At 43.2% G+C, this 27,558-nt stretch overlaps 1 protein-coding gene across 1 annotated transcript in view; it reads right to left on the bottom strand.

The window, feature by feature from the left end:
* LOC110080623 (store-operated calcium entry regulator STIMATE) overlaps window positions 1-27,558 on the bottom strand; it is a 70,019-nt gene that overhangs the window by 36,985 nt on the left and 5,476 nt on the right. Inside the window, exon 2 of the mRNA XM_072989755.2 lies at window positions 2,515-2,563. Within this exon, the coding sequence (XP_072845856.2) occupies window positions 2,515-2,563 (49 nt within the window). The remainder of the gene's footprint in view (window positions 1-2,514; window positions 2,564-27,558) is intronic.

The following is a 27,558-nucleotide window of genomic DNA, read 5'->3' as shown; positions in this document are numbered from 1 at the left end:
CACAACTGAGATTCCACGGGGCCGAGACGCTCTCCCCAAGCTGCACTCTCTGGGGGCGGTCCTCCAAGAAGGAACGGAGCCAGGCCAATGCCAGGCCACCAATTCCCAACTCGGAGAGCCTCCCCAGGAGGATACCGTGGTCAATGGTATCAAAGGCCGCTGAGATGTCGAGGAGGACCAGCAGGGACACTTTGCCCCTGTCAGCCTCCCTCAGTAGGTCATCACACAGGGCGACCAATGCCGTTTCTGTGCCATGGCGCGGCCTGAAGCCCGACTGAAATGGATCCAGGGCATCTGTTTCATCCAGGTGCGCCTGAAGCTGATCGGCCACCACCCTCTCCACCACCTTACTTAGGAAAGAAACATTGGCGACGGGCCTATAATTGCCAATCTCGTCCGCCGCCAAACTTGGTTTCTTCCTGATGGGCCTAATGAGTGTCTCCTTGAGGGCCGATGGAAATCTGCCCTCAAGGAAAGACCCATTAATTATTACAGTGGCCCATTCCGTTGTTGTAGGCCTGGCTGCTTTGATTAGCCAGGCCGGACAGGGGTCCAGGGAGGAGGTGGTGGCACGACAGCGATCAAGCACCCTGGCGACAGTGTCAGGCGTGACAGGCTGAAAGGAGTCAAAAATTGCCGGGCAAGACGGAGCGCTGGACATCTCAGCTCGACTAACTGTATTCAAAAAAGGAGACAGGTCCCGGCGGATGGCCTCCACTTTAGATTTAAAAAATGCTGCAAATTGGTCCGGTGTAAAACTAGGGGGAGGCCCATCACCCGGGCCAATTCCGGATAGGTCGCGCACTATACGGAATAATTCCGCCTGCTGGTTGGACGCTTCGCTTATCCGGTTAGCGAAGTATGCTCGACTGGCAGCCTTTACCTTAGCCAGGTAAAGGTTAGTGGCGACCTTAACAGCTATCCAGTTATAATCCATCGGGTCCTTTCTCCATTTGCGCTCTAGCCGTCTCCTGACCCGCTTCAGCGCCCGGAGGTCCTGGTTAAACCAGGGTGCCGGGCGGGCTCTGCGTCGGAGAGGGCGTTTAGGTGCGATCATGTCTACAGCCCTGACCGCAGCGGCGAACCAGCTGTCAGCCAGAGCCTCGACAGGAGCGCCAGCCAGGTCAGCCATAGCACCTCTCATGGCATCCTGGAATCCAATCGGATCCAGTAGCCTTCGAGGGCGGACCATAACAATAGGTCCCTGCTCCCTGCGAGGGGGGAGGGCCATGTTGAGGTTACATTTTATTAGGTGATGATCCGACCATGACAGGGCGACCGACTCAAGGTCAGTCACCATCGGACCACCCCCACTCCCACCGGAGGAAAAACCCAGGTCGAGTGTGTGGCCGCCCACGTGGGTGGAGCCGGTGACATGTTGGGACATGTTCAAGAAGGCCATGGTCTCCAAGAACTCAAGAGCTGGTCCGGAAATCTCTGCCCCCGCATGGACGTTGAAGTCCCCCAAAACCAGCAGCTTCGGGGAACCCAACAGTGCCGCGGAGACAAAGTCCACCAGCTCCGGTAGGGAAATGGCTGGGTCGCGGGGAGCACGGTAACCCAGCAAGATCCCAATACCATACCTGGCCCCAATCGACACGTGGAGGGCCTCCAGACCCGGCTTTACCACCGAGGAGCGCCTAGTAACCTCCAAGATGGATTTATAGACAATGGCAACTCCCCCCCCTGACCTTCCAGTCTACCCTGGTGTTGGACGGCATAACCGGGCGGACAGATGAGTGCTAGGGGAGGACCCCCCTCTCCGCCTATCCATGTTTCGGTTATGCAGGCCAGGTCTGCGTCCTCTTCCAGGATAAGCATTAAACATTACTTCCAATTAATCAATAAAACATGAGCTTCCAAACCCTGAAGATGGTTCAGGTGACCTGATTTGGGCATGAAAGGGACATCACAGGACATACTGAAAGCCTTAGAAGAATAATGGTGAAGCACCCCACTCTTGAGCAACCGAGTTCTAGTGACCATGTTTTGTTACAATCTAAGCCAGCAGCAGAGACAGGCCAATCTGAATTCAGTAGTGAGAGTGCATTACAGCGAAGCCAGCAAAGCTTTTAATGGGATTTTGCAAATAAGGCAAATCTCTTAAGGACAGGGAATTTACTACATAACTTCTAACAAATTAATGACACGACAAAGAAAGGAATCCACACCACTATTATATTACTTGCATTAACAGAAAGGTAATGTTTCTTTTCTAACTAACCATCATTTAAATCTAAAAATATAATTCTGTCCCTGCACCATCTGCTCTAGATTTGTCAGATAAGGGAGTCTGAATCAACAGCAATCACCATTTCTTGAAAAAAGGATCTGAAAGCTCATTCTTTAAAAAGGAGTCAAAAGTTAATATTGGAAGACACCTCTTCCTCTGTAAGCCCACATTCTGAAAAACAAAAACTGATGCACAGCACGTATGCTGCAACTACTAACCCTCTTCTGTACTATATTCAAGGAAAAAGCAAGGCAACCTAGAAACAGTACTTAAACTCTTACCATATCCTCCAAGGCCGTCTTTCATGCTTTGGCTCTCTGAAGCGTTTCACTGAAAGAGAATTAAAAGAGAGTCAGGAGATTACCAAAGCTGTACCAACTAAATGCATTCCATGCTCAGCTGAGTCTGCCTGTAGCCACAGAATGTTCTGCCTTATGAAATGTTGTCTGCTCTTCCAAAGGAAACTGCTAACAGTCTTAGTTCATGAAATGGCATGGGCTTTCAATACTAAGGTTGTTGCCAGTACTTACAGTATCTGCAAAGATTGAGAACAGACAACCAGGCATCCTTCAGATGCTTTGGCCAGGAATTATGCAAGTTCTAGTCCAAAATCCAGAACATTCTATTCTGCCCTTTCTTCACTCCTTATGCTAAAGCTGTCTATTCAAATAATCTGCTATCCAGTAAACATAAATTCAGTGAAAACAAACACTGCTGAACATGCTGATCTCATTGACATTTTTCAGGTATGGGAGGGAATATATAATCAGAAACAACAGAAAAAAGAACAATTTGAGGTAGCTTGTGAGGAAAGTAACTGAAAGGTCAAAATAAAAAAAGACTGCAAACAATCTGTGGTATTGCTTAAAGTGGTGGTGACACATGATCTTTATTATGGCTATAGGCAGGATTAGTATGAAAGTGAAAGCAAAGCACAGAGGTTGCTTTGCAAGCACAAAAGCCCTTGGGAAGAAGGCAGATTGTTTTAATGCTATTTTCTACTAGTTTAGAAGAAGTACTGAAATGTCAGTTCACATAAGCCTACAAAAATACATTCTATAGGTAACAATCTTCACATCATGCAAACGTTACCATGTATATAGTCTAGAAAGTAACCTAGGTTATTTACAATATCATGTTCTTTGTAACTGAACCACAGAAAGAACAAGGAAACGGTACAGCTAGATCACAGAGCCAAACAAGGAAATTACTGGGAGAATGCAGGAGGGAATATTCATTGAGCTACATACAAAGTTGAATAATGAAATTAAATGCACAAAATTAGGCTGTAAACAAGGAACCTGTATTACTTTGAAAATGTAACAAATTAATCCAAGATAACCCAGAAACAAAGACACTGTAGTTCAAGAATAAGAATAGAACATCATTTACCATAAGTGCCAACAACTTCTTCTAAAACAGGCTTGGATAATTTCTTCCAGCTCAAAACCAAAAGAAAGACAACCATCTGTCAGATATACTTTGCTTTGATTTAATTCCAGCATTGAGCAGCAGTTTGGACCCGATGGCCTTTATGGACTCCATTATTCCATGACCACATTCAATGCTGATTACCTACTAGGATCCATGTGCTTAAATCTAGATAATTCAACTGTGTTTGTTTGCGGCACTAAGCAGAGAAAAACCCAACTTATCCCACCATCTTTCAATCAGTATACTTTGCTGATTATTAGTTATGGTGGTAGTCACCAAGGCAGCTTGTCTTCTGATCTACCACCCCAAATATAGGCTTGACCATAATTTACTAAGTTTGGTTATTTATCCGAGTTAAGCTCTCAGTGAATAAAAAGTTGAAATAGACTATTTATTTCCTTTATCCCAATATTCCCCATTTCTCCGCAATGATTAGTTAGGTCTGGAAATAATTGCACACTGACACAAGTTTTGTTATTTCAGCTGTTTACCAAAATAAATTCAAGTTACAGTTAAATAATGAATATGAATTCCAGTCTCTCAGGGTATTCAGATCCAAATTAGAGGACAGGTTTAGAAATTACAGCACCCTCTTTTACAAAGGGGCCAAAAGTAATTGGACAATTAACTCAAAAGCTGTTTTATGGACAGGTGAGGGCTATTCATTCGCTATTTCATTATCAATTAAACAGGTAAAATGTCTGGAGTTAATTCCAGATGTGGTATTTCCATTTGAAAGCTGTTGCTGTGAACCGACAACATGCGTTCAAAGGAGCTCTCAATGCAAGAGAAATAGGCAATTCTTAGGCAAAGAAGAAAGAAAGAAAGAAAGAAAGAAAGAAAGAAAGAAAGAAAGAAAGAAAGAAAGAAAGAAAGAAAGAAAGAAAGAAAGAAAGAAAGAAATCTATCAGAGATAGCAGAAATATTCGTCATTGTTTAGTCGTGTCCGACTCTTCGTGACCCCATGAACCAGAGCACGCCAGGCCCTCCTATCCTCCACTGCCTCCCGTAGTTGTGTCAATTTCATGTTGGTTGCTTCACAGACACTGTCCAGCCATCTCATCCTCTGTCGTCCCCTTCTCCTCTTGCCGTCACACTTTCCCAACATCAAGGTCTTTTCCAAGGAGTCTTCTCTTCTCATGAGATGGCCAAAGTACTGGAGCCTCAGCTTCAGGATCTGTCCTTCCAGTGAGCACTCAGGGTTGATTTCCTTTAGAATTGATAGGTTTGTTCTCCTTGCAGTCCAGGGGACTCTCAAGAGCCTCCTCCAGCACCACAATTCAAAGGCATCAATTCTTCGGCGGTCATACATCACGACAGGAAAAACCATAGCTTTGACTATTTGGACTTTTGTTGGCAAGGTGATGTCTCTGCTTTTAAGATGCTGTCAAGGTTTGTCATTGCTTTCCTCCCAAGAAGCAGACGTCTTTTGACAAGGTGGTCAGGCACTCCCATTTCTTTAAGGACTTGCCATAGTTTGCTGTGGTCCACACAAAGGCTTTTGCATAGTCAATGAAGCAGATGTAGATATTTTTCTGGAACTCTCTGGCTTTTTCCATAATCCAGCACGTTAGCAATTTGGTCTCTAGTTCCTCTGCCCCTTCGAAATCCAGCTTGTACTTCTGGGATTTCTCGGTCCACATACTGCTGAAGCCTACCTTGTAGCATGTGAAATGAGTGCAATTGTATGGTAGTTAGAGCATTCTTTGGCACTGCCTTTCTTTGGGATTGGGATGTAGGCTGATCTTTTCCAATCCTCTGGCCACTGTTGAGTTTTCCAAACTTGCTGGCATATTGAATGTAACACCTTAACAGCATCATATTTTAAGATTTTAAATAGTTCAACTGGAATGTCATCACCTCCACTGGCCTTGTTGTTAGCCAGGCTTTCTAAGGCCCACTTGACTTCACTCTCCACGTTGTCTGGCTCAAGGTCAGTGACAGAGGTGCAGTATTACCAGGATACACCAGGTGGCGCTAGCAGTAGAAAAAATTTCCCTAAGATGAAGACGCCAAACAACTTGTAGTGTTGATAGAAGAATTACTTGTATTATTTACAGGAGTTATACACACATATACAGCTTTAGTCTTAATTTTCCAGTCCGAGGTCATGCACAGCAGTTCAACAGGATTCAATATGCAAATCACAGTCAAAGTCCTTGTAAATTAGTCCAGAGTTCATTTACCAGATGAGCAGTCCTGAAGCCATATTCTCCCAATATGTAGCACGAGACAGGCTTCTCCCAGGATCTCTCCAACACAGCACTTCGATGACAGCAATACGACACAACATCAACCATCCCACACCACCAACAGAGTGTGTGTGCTAGCTCTGGTAGCTTTATCTCAGGATTGTCCAATCCTGAGATTCTTCTTTCAGCTGTCACAATCAACTCAGCTGTATTAATTCTAGCTATACATATTTTCATAGCTCTGATCCTGTCAATACTTGCAGAATTGTATTCAACAATTCCCTCAGGTTTGTCTTAAGCCTGTCAGTCAGCAACTACTATATTGTCTGGGTTGTCCGGGATATCCAAATCTTTCTGATATAATTCCTCTGTGTATTCTTGCCACCTCTTTTTGATGTCTTCGGCTTCTGTTAGGTCCCTCCCATTTTTGTCTTTTATCATATTCATCTTTGCACAAAATGTTCCTCTAATATCTCCAATTTTCCTGAACAGATCTCTGGTTTTTCCTTTTCTGTTATTTTCCTCTATTTCCTTGCATTGTTCATTTAAGAAGGCCCTCTTGTCTCTCCTTGCTATTTTTTGGAAGTCTGCATTCAATTTTCTGTAGCTTTCCCTATCTCCCTTGCATTTTGTTTCCCTTCTCCTCTCTGTTATTTCTAAGGCATCGTTGGACAGCGACTTTGCTTTCTTGCATTTCCTTTTCTTTGGGATGGTTTTTGTTGCTGCCCCCTGTACAATGTTACGAGCCTCTATCCAAAGTTCTTCAGGCACTCTGTCCACCAAATCGAGTTCCTTAAATCTGTTCTTTACTTCCACTGTGTATTCATAAGGGATTTGGTTTAGATTATACCTGAGTAGCCCAGTGGTTTTTCCTATACATGGTGATTTCCATGTATAGAGTCGCCTCTTGTGTTGTTGGAAAAGAGTGTTTGTGATGACCAGCTTGTTCTCTTGACAAAACTCTATTAGCCTTTGCCCTGCTTCGTTCTGAACTCCAAGGCCAAACTTCCCTGTTGTTCCTTTTACCTCTTGGCTCCCTACTTTAGCATTCCAGTCCCCTAGAATGAGAAGAACATCTTTCTTTGGTGTCAGTTCTAGAAGGTGTTGTAAATCTTCATAAAATTGTTCAATTTCAGTCTCCTCAGCAATGGTGGTTGGTGCATAAACTTGGATTATTGTGATGTTGAAAGGTCTGCCTTGGATTCGTACTGACATCATTCTATCATTTTTGAGATTGTATCCCTTTACAGCTTTTCCCGCTATTTTGTTGACTATGAAGGCTACTCCATTCCTTCTATGGGATCCTTGCCCACAACAGTAGATAGGATAATCATCTGAGCTGAATTCGCCCATTCCTGATGCCCAGGATGTCGATGTTTATTCTTGCCATTTCCTGTTTGACCACCTCCAGCTTCCCAAGGTTCACAGATCTTACATTCCAGGTTCCTATGCAGTATTTTTCTTTGCAGCATTGGACTTTCCTTTCACTTCCAGGCATGTCCACAGCTGAGCGTCCTTTCGGCTTTGGCACAACCACTTCATTAGCTCTGGAGCTACTTGTACTTGTCCTCTGCTCTTCCTCAGTAGCATGTTGGACGCCTTTCGACTTGAGGGTCCCATCTTCCAGCGTCATATCATTTAGCCTTTTGTTTCTGATCATGGGGCGTTCTTGGCAAAGATACTGGAGTGGCATTGCCATTTCCTACTCCAGGTGGATTGCATTTAGTCGGAACTCTCCACTATGTCCTGTCCGTCTTGGGTGTCCCTGCACGGCATAGCCCATAGCTTCTCTGAGTTACTCAAGCCCCTTCGCCACGACAAGGCAGCAATCCATGAAGGGGGCAGAAATATTAGGAGTGGTCAAATCAACAATTTGGTACATTCTGAAGAAAAAAGAAGCTCTGCAACACAAAAAGCCTGGACGTCCATGGAACACAACAGTGGTGGATGGTCTTAGGATTTTTTCCATGGTAAAGAAAAACCCCTTCATAACATGCAGCCAAGTGAAGAACACTTTTCAGAAGATAGACATATCACCATCCAAGTTTACCATAAAGAGAAGACTTCATGAGAGCAAATACAGAAGGTTCATCAAAAAGTGCAAACTATTCATGTCTCAAAAATAGAAAGACCAGATTGGACTTTGCCAAAAATATATTTAAAAGCCAGCTCAGTTCTGGAACAGCATTCTTTGGACACATGAAACTAAGATCCACCTGTACTGTACAGAATGATGGGAAGAAGAGAGGGTTTGGAATCACTCATGATCCGAAGCATACCACATCATCTGTAAAACATGGTGTGACGGTATGGACATGCATGGCTTTCAATGGCACTGGGTCACTAGTGTTTATTGAGGATATCACATAAGACAGAAGCAAACAGATGAATTTGGAACTGTATAGAGATATATTGTCTGCTCCAATTCAGTCAAATTCAGCAAAGTTGATTGAATAGCTCTTCAATTAACAGATGGACAATGACATACTGCAAAAGCAACCCAGGAATTTTTTAAATCAAAGAAGTGGAACATTCTGCAGTGGCCGAGTCAAATACCTGATTTCAACCCAATCAAACATGCATTTCAGTTGCAGAAGAAAAAACGTAAGGCAGGAAGACCCACAAACAAACAACAACTAAAGACAGCTGCAGGAAAGCTCTGGGAAAACATCACAATGTAGGAAACCAAATGTTTGGTGATGTCCATGTGACCCAGACTTCAAGCAGTCATTGCCTACAAAGTACTGCATTCTTGACAAAGTATTTAAAATGAACATTTTATTTATGATTATGTTAATTTGTCCAATACATCTGAGTACCTGAAATAAGGGGACTATGTGTGAAAATGGTTGCAATTGCTAAACATTTCATTTATTTTTGTTCATCCCCTTGGTTGAATTAAAGATGAAAGCTTGCACTTTCATCTGCCTCTTGATTGTTTCATTTCAAATCCATTGTGGTGGCTGGCGTACAGAGCCAGAATTATATGTCAATGTCCAATTATTTCTGGACCTAACTGTATAAATGGAAGTATATTAAGAGAAAATTGTTGAATCACATTTACATCTATCAGTTATTTCTAAGGCCACCCTTTAAAAACTAATATGTGCAGGTTAACAACACTAATACTACTATCTGAAAATATTTTAATCTTTGCATAGACTGATGATGTGTAGAAAACCTGAACCATTACTTTGGGAAATCTGATAAGGAAAAATGTTGACAAAAATTTAAATTTTAAATACTTCCCTGTTGTAAATAGTTCAGAAAGGGACAGAGAATACAAATTTCCATTTCTGTACCAATTTCTACTATTACTCCTATGGATTTTGAATTTTGATGAATGAGTTAAATTTCACTGAGATGTCAGATCTATCATTAGTTTCTATTCCTCCACCTATGAAGACAGATTTCAGTAGAATGCCCCCTCTCCTGCTTTTCTATATCATATCCTCTACCAAAACCTTTTCCTAGCATGATATCCTTTAGATGTTAAACCAGTTCGATGCATCTGAAGGACCATACCTCGAGAAAGTGGCTGATGCAATTTCATTAAGGGTCCATTCCCACAGAGATGGCCAGGCAGGGCTGAGTGACCTTACCTTGATCATATAACCTAACCTATAGAGCAACTATGGGGGGACATTGTCTCTCCATATGTTTTGAACTACAACATATACAATCCGCTTCTACTAGCCATACTGAGTAGGACTAAGGAGAGATGTAAGTCCAAAGTTATATATTTGGCCACTTGCAGATAAACACACAATGACCTGCATTATTTTAATCAATGCGCAAGCTGATCACCAGTATAGTAACCAATATAGTCTAGAGCAGGACATTTACAGAATCGAAATTGTTGTAAAGTGGAGTCAACCTGTATTTAGTGGAAGCTCTTTCATCTTCCTCTTTGAACTCCAAAATATCCTTTTCCACCAAGATCTCTCTCCTGATTTCTTACTTCCATCCTCACAACATGTGCAAACTATGTAATACTAAGGAGATTGCTTATTAGGAACGTCAGCTGGAAAGTTAAAAGACAGGTGGAGTGAAATCAAGTGCCTTATTGTCATTTCCATTTCTTTATCTTTAAGAGGATTTGAACAAGCCCTTCTTGCTCCTCTTAAGAAGCTTCTGCTTCTTCATAGAGAAGGTCAGATCTGTGGAAAAAGCAGCCTTTGTAGACAGCTTTCCTTTGACATTCCTTTGAGAGTTCTATGCCTTTCAGGATAGATCTGTGCACCTCTTCCGCAGGTCTGTCAGAGAAAGGAGGCTCACCTTGAGCTTCTGAGGCCATTGAGAGGTCAGCATTTCTAGCCTTGACAAGCTATTCTACTGATAAATTCCAAGTGGTCATTTTCAAAATGGGTGTTTTAGCCTTTTGTTTCTGCTCATGGTGTTTTCTTGGCAAAGATACTGGAGTGGCTTGCCAGTTCCTGCTCCAGGTGGGTTGCATTTAGTCAGAACCCTCCACTATGACCTGTCCGTCTTGGGTGTCCCTGTATGGCATAGCCCATAGCTTCGCTGAATTACTCAAGCCCCTTTGCCACAACAAGACAGCAATCCACGAAGAAGTTTCAACAAATAAACACTTGTTAATTGAAAAAACGAACCCAGAATTTTTAAAAGTGTTATTTGTGCACAGCAGTGTATATCAGCACATGCATGAGAAGAGCTTCTGTGATCTTTTTCCTCTGGCCTCAGTAACCACACACATGCCCAAATCTTAAGGAAGATTTTGTAGTTTTCCAGTTTTTGAGAATTGCTTTTTTAGTGAATATAAGAGGAAAGGGTAATTCAGAAAATCCCATGAATCAACAATGCAAATGATGTTTTGGATTCTACCTATAGTGCAGTGTTGCCTACACAATAATTAAACAGAAAATTATTGAGACAATTTTCACCATGTGTATTTGGATTAAAAAAAACCTCTGTGCCAGTTTCCAAGATTGATATTAATCAACTGGCAGGCACACATACAAATGTTGTTTGCATACACTGTACCAAAATTCTTCAAAGTAGTAAAATGAAGCTGAGACCTGCCAACAAACAGAAAATAAGCTGCCAACTGGAAAGATACTAAAAAATAAACTATGGGAGTTGGAAAGGAAATTACTTTTTTCCTAGAGGGAAAAAAATAGCACAATTGAGACTATTCCAGTTCTCTAATACTGCATCTTTTCCAAATATGACTAGTGGTCCAAAAAAACTGCAAAGAGTCTTTAAAATAAATATAAGGATGCATGACATCGAAACAAGAAATTAGCACTGCAAGCCTGGGAAGAAAAATCTCCAAGACAATAACAAAGCCAGATCAGGTGGAAAATAAAATATTTCACACCATGTACATGGCATGTTGTAAACTTTTTGTGGATAATCACTCTATCCAGCCACAAGGACTAATGATCACTGCACACAAAAGACTAATTAACAACACCCATCAATCACAGTGACAGATCATCTCCCCCCTTATCGCAACAATACACCCAGAACAAAAAATACTCGGATCACCATAATCACTCAATCTCCTGAAAAGGACAAAAAGCTGGTCCCACAGATAAAAATACTCAACTATCCCACATACTACACCAGAACACAGACAGAGTTCTGTGTCCCCTGAAGATGCTGGCCACAGAGACTGGTGAAATGTTAGGAAGAAAAACCTCCAGAAGACGGCCAAACAGTCCAAAAAACCTACAATAACCATAAATAATTTACATTATGAAAAATAAAACAAACTCACAAAACTAGACTTATAGATTAGTGTTAGCAAATCCCAAAGGTTATGTACTTTCAGAGATATGAATAGGACATATGAAATCCTTTTTAACAGTAGTTTGTTCCAAGTTTTTGATTATGGTCTAAGTTAAATATGCTTCGATGGATTCTTTTAATGCAGGGGTCAGGGAACTTTTTTTACCTTTTGCCCCCTAAAAATTTATATACACCGACATTACCCCCTTGATTTGAAAGGAAGGATCTCGGTTACATGCAGCCAGTTGAGTGCCGCCGCCGAAGCCTTGCCACCTGGGCCTCCTCCTCCTCCTTTGCTGCCTGGCAGGGGCCATGCTCAGCCCTTGGCCCCGCAGGGGCGGCTCCTGGGCAGCTGTCAAAGACCAGCAGGTGGCTTGCCCTCTGGGGGCACCGGCTCTGGCGGCTGCTTGTTGGAGCGGCCACAGGCCTCGCCATCGAAGCACCGCGATAGCTGCCGCATGGAGAGCAAGACGATCCTCCAGGCCCGACCGGCCAGCGTTGAGGTGCCGCCGAATGAAGCCACGCAGCTGGGTGAGCACTGCTGCCGCCCGACGGGCTCCTTTGGGGACAGGGCGTGGGGTGGCGGCCCAGTGCCAGAAAGCTGAACCTGGCCCATGCAGCTATCACGGCTGCACCCTTCCCCCTCCGCTGCAATCTACCTCTCCAGGCACTGGAAGGAGAGTCTCCTCCTGGCTGGGGCGCTCCAGCCACTCACCCCCCCTTGCCCTCCGCCATGGCTGGCCCCACTGCCACCTCAGCTGCTGTACACCGCCAGCCGGGGCCTGTCGCCAGCCACCATCTGCCATGATTTGGTTGCAGCTGGGCTGGAGAAGGGGGTGGAAAGGGGGGTGATCAGGTCTCCGGGGACCCCCCTTTGGGCAGAAGAGGTGGAGGAGGAAGAAGAAGGAAGGGGGTTAGGGTCGCGTCCTCATTACCCCCAGGATTTTCATTTTTATCCCATTTGGGGTAATTTACCCCTGTTCCCTGACCACTGTTTTAATGTCTTCGTAATTGTATTCACCAAGGCTTCACGGCCAGGATCTAATGGTTGTTGTGGGGCTCTTTGGCTGTGTTCTGAAGGCTGTTCTTCCTAACGTTTTGCAAGTCTCTGTGGCCAGCATCTTCAAAGGACACAGAGACTGGAGAAACGTTAGGAGGAACAACCTTCAGAAAATGGCCAAAGAGCCCGAAAACCCACAACAATCTTCGTAATTCCTTCACTTTAAACTGTGATACATAATTTGCCAAGAAACATTAAGTAAAAATCTATAATCTCAGGAAGAACCCAAAAGATATTTCTGTGAATCAACTACCGTATTTTTCGCTCCATAAGATGCACCTTTCCATAAGATGGACCAATTTTTTAGGAGAAGAAAACAGAAAAATATAATCTGTTTTCTTCGCTCCATAAGACACACAGACTTTCCACCCCCCCGTTTTGTGGGAAAAAAGTTCGTCTTATGGTGCGAAAAATACGGTACTTTCACTCTTTGGATGCAACAGTACTTTTCTTGTAGCTAAGAGCTGGTGCAGTTATTACAAGCCCTGGTCTCTGAGTCATAGAAAACCTTCACGGAAACACTGTTCTTTACCATCAACAGGCTCAAACATGGATCTGCTACAGCAACATTGCAGTTTTACTACAGACATATTTTTAACAGACTGTTAAATGGTACAGCATTTAACTTGCTTTGAACACTTCGAAAGTATATCTTGTAGAGACAATAAAAACTGGTGCCCAGCACCTACTCCAATCAATTGTTTTCAGAGAAATGCTCCTCTAAGTGTTGAACCTGCAAACAGACACAACTAATTGTGCATGGATTTTTGCTAGATATTAACATTAATATCTCAGCCAGTTTTAAATAAATTTGAACTGAAATTGCCATATGGCATTACCTTTTCTGGGAAACAAAAGGGCACAGCAGATTGTAATGTTGTTGACCATAGTATGCTTCTGGAAAGATGGTCTGAGTTGAGTATGAGCACTGCAGTGTTACAGTGGTTCCATTCACATTTGAATGACAGTTTCCAGAAAGCGGGATAGCAGAAGTGTCTAATCAGTTTCATACACTAAAATGCAAACCAGTCAGTGGTACTCCCACTGAATAGTTCATCTGCTCAGATAAATGGCTGTTAAACTGTTCTGAAAGAGGTTATACATCAAAATTTCAGATTTGTAGCTTGAGAGTGCTAAAAGAACTGTCTTTGTCATTACAAACACAAGAGCACCTTTCACCTGTTCAGGCAGAGATACCAGCTGCAAAGCAACCTTGATAAATAGGTCTCTGTCCGTTCAATGCATTCCAATGGGGGAAAAATTCACCAAAAATTAATGAAGACTCAGAACAAAGTCAAATTAAGTTTGCAAATGTTTTACAAGGTGCTCTAACGATTCCAAGCATTTAAAACAGGTTTCAAACATGTTAAGACACTTTTAAATGAGCGAAAACAGACATTGTTAAGTGAAAATCGCCCATAGAGAACATCATTAAACGATGCGAAAAATTCCTTTAAAAAACCCATCGCTAAGCAAATACATCGTTAAATGAAGCAATCGCTAAGTGAGGCACCGTTTTTAAGAAACTTTTTAATATTTTCAGTTCTTTACTGTCCAGTTTTAGCTTTGCTCCTTTAACATAGTTTTATGATGTTAGCACAAGTTTTACATTGTTTATTTCCACTGTATAAGCTGAATGTTGCACCTCGCAAAGGTGCCATGAAACCAACTTGTTCTAGTCAACCCATCATAATCTATACAATTAACCAACATACTCTACATAGAATTTAACAAACTTTTAGTAATAACTGCCCTTCCTTTTATATTCTGTCATTTCTTTTGCCAGACAACAGAACTTCAACAAAAGTGTACTACATCACCACAAACTGAGTACTCGCCATTAAATCTTTTCAAACTGCTACCTGTCAGTGTTTTGGAACCTACAGCTGTGTACATAAATAAGAGCCACAGCCTTCTCAAACAGCCAGTACGCATATTAAAAATAAAAGAACTTGTATACATCAAGCAGACTCTAATTCTTAGTGGCAAATAAAAATACAGGTTACTTACCTGTAACTCTGGTTCTTCGAGTGGTCATTTGTGAATTCGCAGAATTGGGTATTAGTGCACCTGCACAGAAACTCTCAGAAACTTCTAGAGCTTTTATATGTGTCTGTTAGGACCTCCCTCCCGTTGTGCATGCCCCACTCATGGCACAGAGTGCCTCAATTCCGTAGAACAGTTCGCTGCTGCCCAGCATGCAATAGGCATACATGACGGACAGAGGGGAGGATGAGTGGGAAGTGTGAATTCACAGATGACCACTCAAAGAGCCAGAGATACAGGTAAGCAACCTCTCTTTTTTCTTTGTGGTCTCTGTGAATGCACACAATTGGGTGACTAGCAAGCTGACTTACCAGGAGGTGTGACATCACGACAAAACAGAGGCAAGGATAGAGTGACCAAATGAAGCATCAGCCTTGGACCAGACATCTAGCCAATAATGGGCAGCAACGGTGGAGGGTGTAGTCCAAGTGGACTCTTTGCAAACATCAGTCAAGTCAACTCCCCTTAGGAATGTAGTGGCTGCTGCTAAGGCTCTTGAAGAGTGTGCCCAAACTGAGCATGGTAATGGTTTATGGACAAGGTCATATGCCAGATGAATTGTGGATACAATCCATTTGGAAATCGTTTGAGAGATAGCTGAAGAACCTCTAGAATGTCCATGGCTACCAATAAAGAGCTTCTTGAATTTCTGAAAGGAAGCAGAATGGGAGACATAAAACGCCAAAACACGTCTGACATCCAAGGAATGTAAAGATCGCTCCAGGTCTGTAGTAGGTGAAGGGACAAATGTAGGTAAAATGACAGGATGTCGTAAGTGGAAATCAGATACCACCTTTGGAAGGATTGTGAGGTCAGGGTAAAGTGTGACTTCTCAGAATGGAACTGTAGAAAGGGTGGGTCAACACGAAAAGCAGAAAGCTCACTGGCCTTGCGGGCCGAGGTGAGAGCAACAAGAAAGGCAGTCTTCAAGTTTAAGAGTCTTTCTGGTGTAGTCACCGGTGGTTTAAATGGCAGTCACATCAAGTGAGTAAGCACCAGTTGGAGTGACCACTGAGAAGAAGGTGGTCTGCATGGAGAGCAAATGTTTCTTAGGTTACACAGAAATCGTTTGAGTGTGGGATGCCTGAACAATGCCACCAATTCAGAATGTTGAGGCTGATGAGCGACTATTGCTGCAATATAAATCCTCAAAGTGGAGTGTGAAAGGCCATGCTGGAAAAGGTGAAGAAGGAAGTCAAGAACAGTGTTGAGTGTCGTTGGAATGACAGACAAGTTATGTGATGATGCAAATTTTGAGAAGATGTTTATTTATTTAGAATTATATCCCGCTTATTTAGCGAGCATGCCACTACTCCGGGCGGCTTACAAGATAATATAAAACATACAGCTAAAAATGGCAACCAGCTCATCTAGAAACCCACAGCCAAAAATACAAGGTAAAGTGTATGATCCCTCATGTATGTGGGACCACTCACTTGTTGGGACAGATCCGTGGATGTCATGGATTCCATGAGATCCAAGGCCAAACCTGTAGACAATGCCACTGCATGAATGTTGAAGTCTCCCAGGAGCACCAGCCTTGGGGATCGCAACAGTGCCACAGAGACAGCGACGGCCTCGACAGCACTGCGTTGCGGGGTGAGCGCTACACCAACATCACCCCTAATCTGTCACCATGGTCCACAGCCAGATGGAGGCACTCAAGACCAGGGTAGGTCAGAGTGGAAATTCTGCTAACCTTGATGGAATTTTTGAATACAATGGCAACACACACACTCCAGCCTTCCGGTCTGATGATGGATTGAATAGCCGGGGGGGGGGGGCAGATCTGAGAGAGATCCCTCCCTCACCACCCACCCAGGTCTCTGTTATACATGCCAGGTCAGCCCATTCATCCACAATCAAGTCAGTGATCAGTTGGGATTTATTTCAGACTAGGATTTATTTAGATTCAGCAACAGGAGGGGCAGAATGGAAGGCAATGTATAGAGTTGGTTACTTTGCACCTATACAGAGAAGGAAACTTTAGAGCCAGGATTCGGACCAAGTGCTGAACTTGGAATCTCCTGAAATGGCCAACGTTCCCTCCAGCAACATATCCCCCCTCCACGTCACCACTGATATTCCACTGTGCCCCCATATCAAAAGCAAAAGAGTGAGAGAGAAAAGAAGGAATTCTCAAAAGGTCCCTAAGCTAAACTACTAAGAACTAAATTTACACAATAAGTTCCATTTGGAAATATACAGATTTTGTAGAAGGTTTATGGGTGTAGCCCAAAACCTGTGCTACTGTTGGAATATCCTCCAGGCAGTGAGATGTTGAGTGTGGAGGTCTGGGTGGAAAGTCTTGCCCTGGCTGAGAGTCAGCAGGTGTGGGAGCTGTGAAAGGTGGAGGAAATCAAGAGCCATGGATTGGAGGGCTGGGATCCATGGTTGGTGGGGCCACCATGAGGGGATCAGGATGGCACTGGAGTTCTCCTGCAGAAGTTTGATAATAGTGCGCTGGAGGAGTGGAATGGGAGGAGAGAGGTACAGGAGACTCGGGTTCCAGATGGTCATGAGGGTCTAACCCATGACTGCCCTGGAGCGATGGTTGAAGCACTTCACATTGGTAGGGGAGGCAAAAACATCCACTTGAGGGATGCCGCAATGACGACACAGAAGGTGGAACATGTCATCGTACAGGAACACTCATGGCTGCATGTATGGAGTCTGCTGAGGTAGTCTGCAAAGGCATTATACTCTGTAGAAATGTGGAGTGGCGTAGCACCACTCCCACAGTTACACTGTCAGATAGAGAAGAAAAAGGGTGTGTTTTCCTCCTTGCTTGTTGATATAATACAGGACCGTAGTGTTGTTGGTAGCTAACTGAACTCCACATCCTGCGAGGAGGCTTTTGAAAGCTTTGATGATCACAAGAAGCTCTAAATGATCGGTGTGGAGCTTTGCCTCCATGGGAGACTACAAGCCATCTATGGTCACATTTCTGCAGTGGGCTCCCCAGCCTGTAGGGCTGGCATCTGTGGTGATTTGAACAGACAAATGAATGGCCTTGAATGGTCTGCCTATATGGAGACTGTGAATGCTGCTCCACCAAGTGAGTTGAGATACTAGCTACTTTGTGACTGTAAGAAATTTGGATGGATGATGAACCATGGGGTCAAAATATATGAGATATCACGCCTGGAGCAATCGCATCTTTAGGCGGGTGTGTTGGATGACTACAGTGGTAGCGGCTGTGAGGCCTAAGAGATACTGAGTAAGATGAGCTGTGACGAATGCACTAGGTAAGAAAAATCGTAGGAGAGCAAAAGCTTATCTGTCTCTCATTTGGCAGGAAAGCATGGCCTTGAATCGGGTTGAGTACTGCTCCTATGTACATGACCCATTGAGAGGGTTCAAGAATTGATTTTGACAAATTTGAAGTCCTAAGTCTGATAGAACAGACAGAGTCAAGTTGACATTGTGGCGCACCTTGGCCTGTGATGGGGATACCAAAAGCCAATTGTCCAAATACAGGAAGACATTGTCCATGCCTTGGAGGAGGAGATACGCTGCTACTGGAGTGAGGCATTTTGTAAAGACCCATGGCGCAGTTGACAAGACAAATGGAAGGTCTTTGAACTCATATGTTGTTCCTTGGAAAGTAAACCTGAGGAATCTGCAGTGATCCAGATGTATGTTTATGTGAAAGTAAGCATCCTTTAAATCTATGACTGCAAACCAATCACCCTATTGGAGTAGTTGTATGGTACCGTCCAAGGTGACCATACGAAAATGCTGTGGGTGATGTAAGAGTTGAGGTGGCAGAGATTTAAAATGGGTCGTAGTCCACCATCCTTTTTTGGGACTGTAAAATATCGGGAGTAGAAACCTTGAGCAATGTTGACATGTTGGAGTGATGGCATCCTTTTGTAGCAGAAAGCATATCTCCTCTTCCAGGATGGAAGAAGCGGTGGTATTTTTTTAAGAGCCCAGTTGGGGAGAGATAGTGGAATTTGGCTGCATAGCCCATGGCGATGATGGTGAGGAGCCAGGTGTCTGAAGTGATGTGTTACCAGGTATAGAGAAAAGGTGCCAGCTGTGTGTGGTAAATTTTTGGTAGTGGTGGAATAGGGGCGTGGACAGTTGGGGAGTCAAATATTATGCTTTGTCATCCTCTCGGGTCTACAGGCAGACTGACATGTGAGCTGCCTAACTGTGTGCTGGCAAAATGAGACAGAAGATGTGTTGAAAAGTTGTGGTTGCTGGCAATCGAGCTGAGGTCTATAGTGTTATTAAGTATAGGGACAGCACCAATAATTTTGTGGGCAATACTGTGGAGCATTGTATGACCTTGCAGTTCTCAGCTTTTGAAGGTTGTCCAGAATTTCATCAGTCCTTTCATCAAAAAGATCAATGCCATCAAAGGGTAAATCTTCAATTCTAGACTGTGCATCATCTCATATGCTGGCAGATCTACGCCATGCATGGTGACGTAGTGTTACGGCTGTGGACATTTGTTTGGATGCAGCATCTACCACATGGCATGTTGCAATTCTTTCTTGCCGAGCAAAGCTCATGGCCTCCTGATGAAAAGAGAGGCTCTGAGAGCAGAGTTCTTCAGAAGCAGCCAGAAGAATGGGTAGTGCCTTGTTCCAAAGATGATGATGGTAGGCTCCCATTGTGGCCATATAGTTGGCTACCCTAAGAATGAAAGAGGTGAGAGAACAGACTCAACAGCCAATGACATCTAGCTTCCTACCCCCATGATTATTGGGGATGGACGCAGAGTGATTTTGAGCTCTGTTTTGAGCAGCATTCGCGATAAACCAATTAGGGACATGATGCTTAATGAGAATGGTGGTATTGGTACCATGGATTTTGTACAGTTTTTCACTCTTCTGGTGGAGGTGAAGTTTAAGCACTGGTCTAGTTAAATTTTTGCAAACCTGACATGAAGAAGTTGGGTGTGCCTCACCCAAACAGAAGAGGCACTGAGAATGCCCATTAGAAAGAAAAGATTGGAAAAGATTTGCACTGCTTGAAGGAGTCTGAAGAGGCCAGAAAAGACTGAGGGGCCCAATGGGAAAGGGTGGGAAAATAAGATTTCTCTCTTCTCTCCTCTTCCCCCCCCCTCTTTTTTACTCACAAAAGAGAAAAATGGAGGAAGGTCCTGTTGAAGGATTCTAACTATATTTTCTTTTCTTTTCAGAATGACCAGCAAAGCTTTGTCACTGAGGTGCTGCTGCAGCGGCAGCAGCAAAAAAGAAACTGATGCACTCCGTGCCATGGGCAGGGCACGCGTGACAGGAGGTCCTAACAGACACGTGTAAAAGCTCTAGAAGTTTCAGAGTTTCTGCACAGGCGCACTAAAACCGAATTGTGTGCATTCACAGAGACCATGAAGAAGAACATAGATGTTATTGGAATTCATACTAATTGTTGCTGGCAGTTGTAGATATTCGAAGGAACATACAGAATCTTTCACTGGTAGGTCATTGTAACTTTTGTTCAACAGGTGTAATAAACTGTAAGGATCTCTACTGCCTTCAAGGTCCTGCACTAATTTAAAATAATTTGTTAGGAAAACCATGCAGAAACTTGTTTATATGATTATGTATAAATTATGCAGCTCTGCTTTATCACATCTGGATGGACATAAAATCTGCAGTGGGATTCAAGGATCAAACACATCAGGTTTCAGTATACTCATGTGCCAAAAATGATCCCAAGAATTTCTGTGAAAGTGTAATATCAAAGCATTTACAGTACCTGTGTGCAGCTGCCAGTCCATGGCATTCTTTTTGTTTTTGATCACAACACATGGAAGTTACAGAATTTCAGGGGACTGGATTCCCACACAGTCAGAGAGACACTGTAAGTTGGAAACATTTTGACAACAAATAACTCAGATGGAGAGGAAACAGTATATATTTTTCTATTGTTTACAATCCCTCCCAATCAACCTACCTCTAATGCCAAACAATGGCTATACTGCAGAGGTATGCAGACTATATGATTTTTAGTATCTACTTCAATTTTCACTAGAATCTCCATGACCACCAACTGAAGCCAGGTGGAAAACAGTGGCACTCACAAGCTGTTAATAATGTGTGGGATAGCATTACTTCTGAATCTATTATTTGGCCTAGGAATTTATTTTCAAATCCAGAACTGCAGCTCATATAGTCATTTTTTCACAATCAAATTTATTCCCCTCCCCAGCTATCTTGATTTCAGCAGCTTAATTTAAGAAGGGGAAACTGACACTAGTTTGAAACATTACACATCTCTTACAATGGCTGGCTAGTTGAAATGGAAACAGGCAACTTGTAACCCCTATAGGTTGTTACGTAGCTTATTGCTATCAACATGCTTGGAAAGAAGTGGCTAGTTCCTCCTCCACTTCTCTGTTTTCTCCACATGTAGAACAATCTGTTTAAAAAGGAGAAATTGGTCTAGGTTCTTCATGCAGGTAAAAAGCAAAACCAGAAAAAACAGCTTTTCCATGGTTCTTGTTCAAATACAGAATCTACATAAGTACCGTAGCACTTCCTTTCTGCAGACCCACTGCATTTGGAGAAAGAAATGACAGAGAGGGAAAGAGATAATTGCTTTCTCTAATCATGTTGAGACTTCAGTTCTAAAACAGATTTGTGCAAGCCTCAAAGAAATAGTCTGGTGACCTGACTTTTCATGAAAATGGCTCCAATGCAGCTAAACGCTGTACTGCAGCTAAAACTGTGCTCACGACCTGGGGTTCAAATCCCAGGTAGCCGGCTCAAGGTTGACTCAGCCTTCCATCCTTCTGAGGTCGGTAAAATGAGTACCCAGCTTGCTGGGGGGGGGGGGGCAATGTGTAGCCTGTATAATTAAATTGTAAACCGCCCGGAGAGTGCTTGTAGCGCTATGGGGCGGTATATAAGTCCAATAAATAAATAAATAAATAAATAAATAAATAAATAAATAAATAAATAAATAAATAAATAAATAAATAAATGTCCCATCTTCAATTTTCCAAGATGGGACCTTGCTGCAATCAACTGGCTTCTTGTCACTCCTGTCACTGCATGAAATTTAGGAGAATGACACCATTCATTCCAAAACTGATACTCCTTCTGCTCCTCCCCACATTTGAGTCAAATGCCCTGTGAATACATGTCTCAGGGCACCTAATCAAGTAAAAGCAGATTGCTGCTGTGAGCAGTGTCCTAGGTATTTATGTGTATCTACACTACACATGCCAATTAATGTACACACTTCCATGCATGTATTTCAAACAGAAAACTGTCAGAGGAAATTCAAGACTGGCTATAATAACAGACATAACATGTTAACTGATAAAGTTGATGCAGCTTTTACATCAAATGTGGAGACAAAGATATAACTACCACCACCTGTCACTGTCCAGATTTTGTTGGTACTGTAACTCTCGTAAGTCTCAGCACAGCAAATGATGAGCAATAATGTGAACTACATGCCATCACTGTACCCTCTGATTTTCAGCCCTCTTTCTTGCACAACTTTGCTCCCCCCGCCCAATCTGCGGGGTTCGACTGCAACCAGAACCAAAGGGGCTGAAAACTATTGCTGTGTAGAGAAATAGGAAAGCTGCACAGAGGGAGGCGAAATTGCGCAGGTGTATGCCTTAGAAGGAAACTTGTATGCCATCAACTTCCTCAAAACCACAGATCCCCATCTAAATTAACCATCCTCAATCTGTTACCTTGCAGTCGTTTTGAATTACAATTACCATTAGCCTAAGCCACTATGACTAGAGAGTGTTACATTCAAAGGCTCTTGTAGTATGGCAGATACTGTCCTGGACAAAATGCTCTCGTCTGCTGTAGGAAGCTAAGCAGGATAGAAGACCACCACAGACTGTTAAGTGGTGTGTGTGTGTTTAGTCGTTTAGTCGTGTCCGACTCTTCGTGACCCCATGGACCAGAGCACGCCAGGCCCTCCTGTCTTCTACTGCCTCCCGGAGTTGTGTCAGGTTCATGTTGGTTGCTTCGCAGACACTGTCCAGCCATCTCATCCTCGGTCGTCCCCTTCTCCTCTTGCCGTCACACTTTCCCAACATCAGGGTCTTTTCCAGGGAGTCTTTTCTTCTCATTAGATGGCCAAAGTACTGGAGCCTCAGCTTCAGGATCTGTCCTTCCAGTGAGCACTCAGGGTTGATTTCCTTTAGAACTGATAGGTTTGTTCTCCTTGCAGTCCAGGGGATTCTCAAGAGCCTCCTCCAGCACCACAATTCAAAGGCATCAATTCTTCGGCGGTCTGCTTTCTTTATGGTCCAGCTCTCACTTCCATACATCACGACAGGAAAAACCATAGCTTTGACTATTCGGACTTTTGTTGGCAAGGTGATGTCTCTGCTTTTCAAGATGCTGTCCAGATTTGTCATCGCTTTCCTCCCAAGAAGAAGGCGCCTTTTAATTTCAGGGCTGCTGTCTCCATCTGCAGTGATCATGGAGCCCAGGAAGATAAAATTTGACACTGCCTCCATATCTTCCCCTTCTATTTCCCAGGAGGTGATGGGACCAGTGGCCATGATCTTAGTTTTTTTGATGTTGAGTTTCAGACCGTTTTTTGCACTCTCCTCTTTCACTCTCATTACAAGGTTCTTTAATTCCTCCTCACTTTCTGCCATCAGAGTGGTATCATCTGCATATCGGAGGTTGTTGATATTTCTTCCGGCAATCTTAATTCCGGCTTGGGTTTCTTCCAGTCCAGCCTTCCGCATGATGTATTCTGCATATAAGTTAAATAAGCTGGGGGACAATATACAGCCTTGCCGTACTCCTTTCCCAATTTTGAACCACTCAGTTGTTCCATGACCAGTTCTAACTGTTGCTTCCTGTCCCACATATAGGTTTCTCAGGAGACAGATAAAGTGGTCAGGCACTCCCATTTCTTTAAGAACTTGCCATAGTTTGCTGTGGTCCACACAGTCAAAGGCTTTCGCATAGTCAATGAAGCAGAAGTAGATATTTTTCTGGAACTCTCTGGCTTTCTCCATAATCCAGCGCAAGTTAGCAATTTGGTCTCGAGTTCCTCTGCCTCTTCGGAATCCAGCTTGTACTTCTGGGAGTTCTCGGTCCACATACTGCTGAAGCCTACCTTGGAGGATTTTGAGCATAACCTTGCTAGCGTGTGAAATGAGTGCAATTGTACGGTAGTTGGAGCATTCTTTGGCACTGCCTTTCTTTGGGATTGGGATGTAGACTGATCTTTTCCAATCCTCTGGCCACTGTTGAGTTTTCCAAACTTGCTGGCATATTGAATGTAGCACCTTAACAGCATCATCTTTCAAGATTTTAAATAGTTCAACTGGAATGCCATCACCTCCACTGGCCTTGTTGTTAGCCAGGCTTTCTAAGGCCCACTTGACTTCGCTCTCCAGGATGTCTGGCTCAAGGTCAGCAACTACATTGTCTGGGTTGTCCGGGATATCCACATCTTTCTGATATAATTCCTCCGTGTATTCTTGCCACCTCTTCTTGACGTCTTCTGCTTCTGTTAGGTCCCTCCCATTTTTGTCTTTTATCATGTTCATCTTTGCGCAAAATGTTCCTCTAATATGTCCAATTTTCCTGAACAGATCTCTGGTCTTTCCTTTTCTGTTATCTTCCTCTATTTCTTTGCATTGTTCATTTAAGAAGGCCCTCTTGTCTCTCCTTGCTATTCTTTGGAAGTCTGCATTCAAGTTTCTGTAACTTTCCCTATCTCCCTTGCATTTTGCTTCCCTTCTCCTCTCTGCTATTTCTAAGGCCTCGTTGGACAGCCACTTTGCTTTCTTGCATTTCCTTTTCTTTGGGATGGTTTTCGTTGCTGCCTCCTGGACAATGTTACGAGCCTCTATCCAAAGTTCTTCAGGCACTCTGTCCACCAAATCTAGTTCCTTAAATCTGTTCTTTACTTCCACTGTGTATTCATAAGGGATTTGGTTTAGATTATACCTGAGTGGCCCAGTGGTTTTTCCTAATCTCTTCAGTCTAAGCTTGAATTTTGCTATGAGAAGCTGATGATCAGAACCGCAGTCAGCTCCAGGTCTTGTTTTTGCTGACTGTATAGAGCTTCTCCATCTTTGGCTGCAGAGAATATAATCAATCTGATTTCGATATTGCCCATCTGGTGATTTCCATGTATAGAGTCGCCTCTTGTGTTGTTGGAAAAGAGTGTTTGTGATGACCAGCTTATTCTCTTGACAAAACTCTATTAGCCTTTGTCCTGCTTCGTTCTGAACTCCAAGGCCAAACTTCCCTGTTGTTCCTTTTATCTCTTGGCTCCCTACTTTAGCATTCCAGTCCCCTAGAATGAGAAGAACATCTTTCTTTGGTGTCAGTTCTAGAAGGTGTTGTAGATCTTCATAGAATTGTTCAATTTCAGTCTCCTCAGCAATGCTGGTTGGTGCATAAACTTGGATTATTGTGATGTTGAATGGTCTGCCTTGGATTCGTATTGACATCATTCTATCATTTTTGAGATTGTATCCCATTACAGCTTTTCCCACTCTTTTGTTGACTCTGACGGCTACTCCATTCCTTCTACGGGATTCTTGTCCACAATAGTAGATATGATAATCATCTGAGCTGAATTCGCCCATTCCTGTCCATTTTAGTTCACTGATGCCCAGGATGTCGATGTTTATTCTTGCCATCTCCTGTTTGACCACCTCCAGCTTCCCAGTGTTCATAGATCTTACATTCCAGGTTCCTATGCAGTATTTTTCTTTGCAGCATTGGATTTTCCTTTCACTTCCAGGCACGTCCACAGCTGAGCGTCCTTTCGGCTTTGGCCCAACCACTTCATTAGCTCTGGAGCTACTTGTACTTGTCCTCCGCTCTTCCTCAGTAGCATGTTGGACGCCTTCCGACCTGAGGGGCCCATCTTCCAGCGTCATATCTTTTAGCCTTTTGTTTCTGATCATGGGGCGTTCTTGGCAAAGATACTGGAGTGGCTTGCCATTTCCTACTCCAGGTGGATTGCGTTTAGTCGGAACTCTCCACTATGTCCTGTCCGTCTTGGGTGTCCCTGCACGGCATAGCCCATAGTTTCTCTGAGTTACTCAAGCCCCTTCGCCACGACAAGGCAGCAATCCATGAAGAAGGCAGCAATCCATGAAGAAGCAAACCTGTTAAGTGGTTTAGGCTTGAAATGAATCCTGCCTAAACCACTGCACAGCTGCTGCCAGCTAGAGTTGACAATATTTGAGCAAATAGTAGGCTTGATGCAGTGGCTAGCAATGTGAGCCATTAGATGTCTGGTTCACACCTTGTTTCAGCCATGACCCCACAAAGTAATCTTAAAACATTATGTCACACACACCCAGTTCCCCTGTTCTTCCACACAACCCAGGTTCACTTTCGGGTATGACATTTACTTTTTGCTGCCACCAGAGGATTTATTCCTCACTATATCAAATATGACTCTTAAATCACAGTTATCCAATATAACAATGTTTATTTATATGTTTATAAGTAAATCATATAAAGTGAATCATGGATGGTCTTATTTTATTCATTTAATAAATTGTGCTTTGGTAACATTTATATTTGCTTCTGAAGAATCATTTTAATCAAGGTATTTATTCATTTCTTATCTTATTCTCTATCTCTCTACTACTCTTCTCTAACACATTTCTGGTTCTAACTTCCTAAACTGCTTCTATCCAATTGATATCCCTAACTGAAGTCCCTAACTGAAATCCCTAACTCTAACTTCTAACTCATTTCCCTAACTAAGGCGTCAGGGAACTTTACCTTTTACCCCCCAAAAAATTTATATACGCTGACATTACCCCCTTGATTTGAAAGGAAGGAAATCATACATTATTTGAATTAAAATATTATTGAATCTACACAGGATGTGTACCGAACTAGCAGGACACACCAAATTTGATAAAGATGTGCACTATTTTTGCTGGAACATATTGCACTCCAGCCATAGTGTGGTATAGGGAGTAGTAAGGTGTCCAATGTGCCTAGCAAGTTGCATTAAAATTTTGCTAGCTTGCAGAGGATTTAATCATCATCAGTGGCTACCAGAGTAGTGCTAGCAATGACATGCTTGCTAGAGACAGCCAATGCAGAATTGGGGGGGGGGATTTCCCTACCACTTTCATCATTCTATGTGTGGTGTGCAAAAAGGAACAAACCAGGCTAAAGGCCATGTCATCCACCCTGGTGCCACAGCCCAAAATCAAAGGAACATTGCGCTATTTTTTTATCATCATCATGGGAAAATTCAGCAGTGGCCAGAGGATTGGAAAAGATCAGTCTACATCCCAATCCCAAAGAAGGGCAGTGCCAAAGAATGCTCCAACTACTGTACAATTGGACTCATATCCCACTCTAGCAAGGTTATGCTCAAAATCCTCCAAGGCAGGCTTCAGCAGTATGTGGACCGAGAACTCCCAGAAGTACAAACTGGATTCCGAAGGGGCAGAGGAACTAGAGACCAAATTGCTAACATGTACTGGATTATGGAGAAAGCCAGAGAGTTCCATAAAAACATCTACTTCTGCTTCGTTGACTACGCAAAAGCATGACAGAGAGTGAGGAGGAATTAAAGAACCTCTTAATGAGGGTGAAAGAGGAGAGTGCAAAAAACGGTCCGAAGCCCAACATCAAAAAACTAAGATCATGGCCACTGGTCCCATCACCTCCTGGCAAATAGAAGGGGAAGATATGGAGGCAGTGACAGATTTTACTTTTTTGGGCTCCATGATCACTGCAGAGGGTGACAGCAGCCAGGAAATTCAAAGATGCCTGCTTCTTGGAAGGAAAGCAATCATAAACCTAGACAGCACCTTAAAAAGCCACCTTCCCCCCACCTTAATTCAAGGTTTCTCTTTTTCTTGCCTGTTCTTTTTCATAGTTTTGAGTCAGTCT

The sequence above is a fragment of the Pogona vitticeps genome, chromosome 2, assembly GCF_051106095.1.
Source record: "Pogona vitticeps strain Pit_001003342236 chromosome 2, PviZW2.1, whole genome shotgun sequence".
Classification (NCBI taxonomy): Eukaryota; Metazoa; Chordata; class Lepidosauria; order Squamata; family Agamidae; genus Pogona; species Pogona vitticeps.
This window is presented reverse-complemented; position numbering and strand designations above follow the sequence as displayed.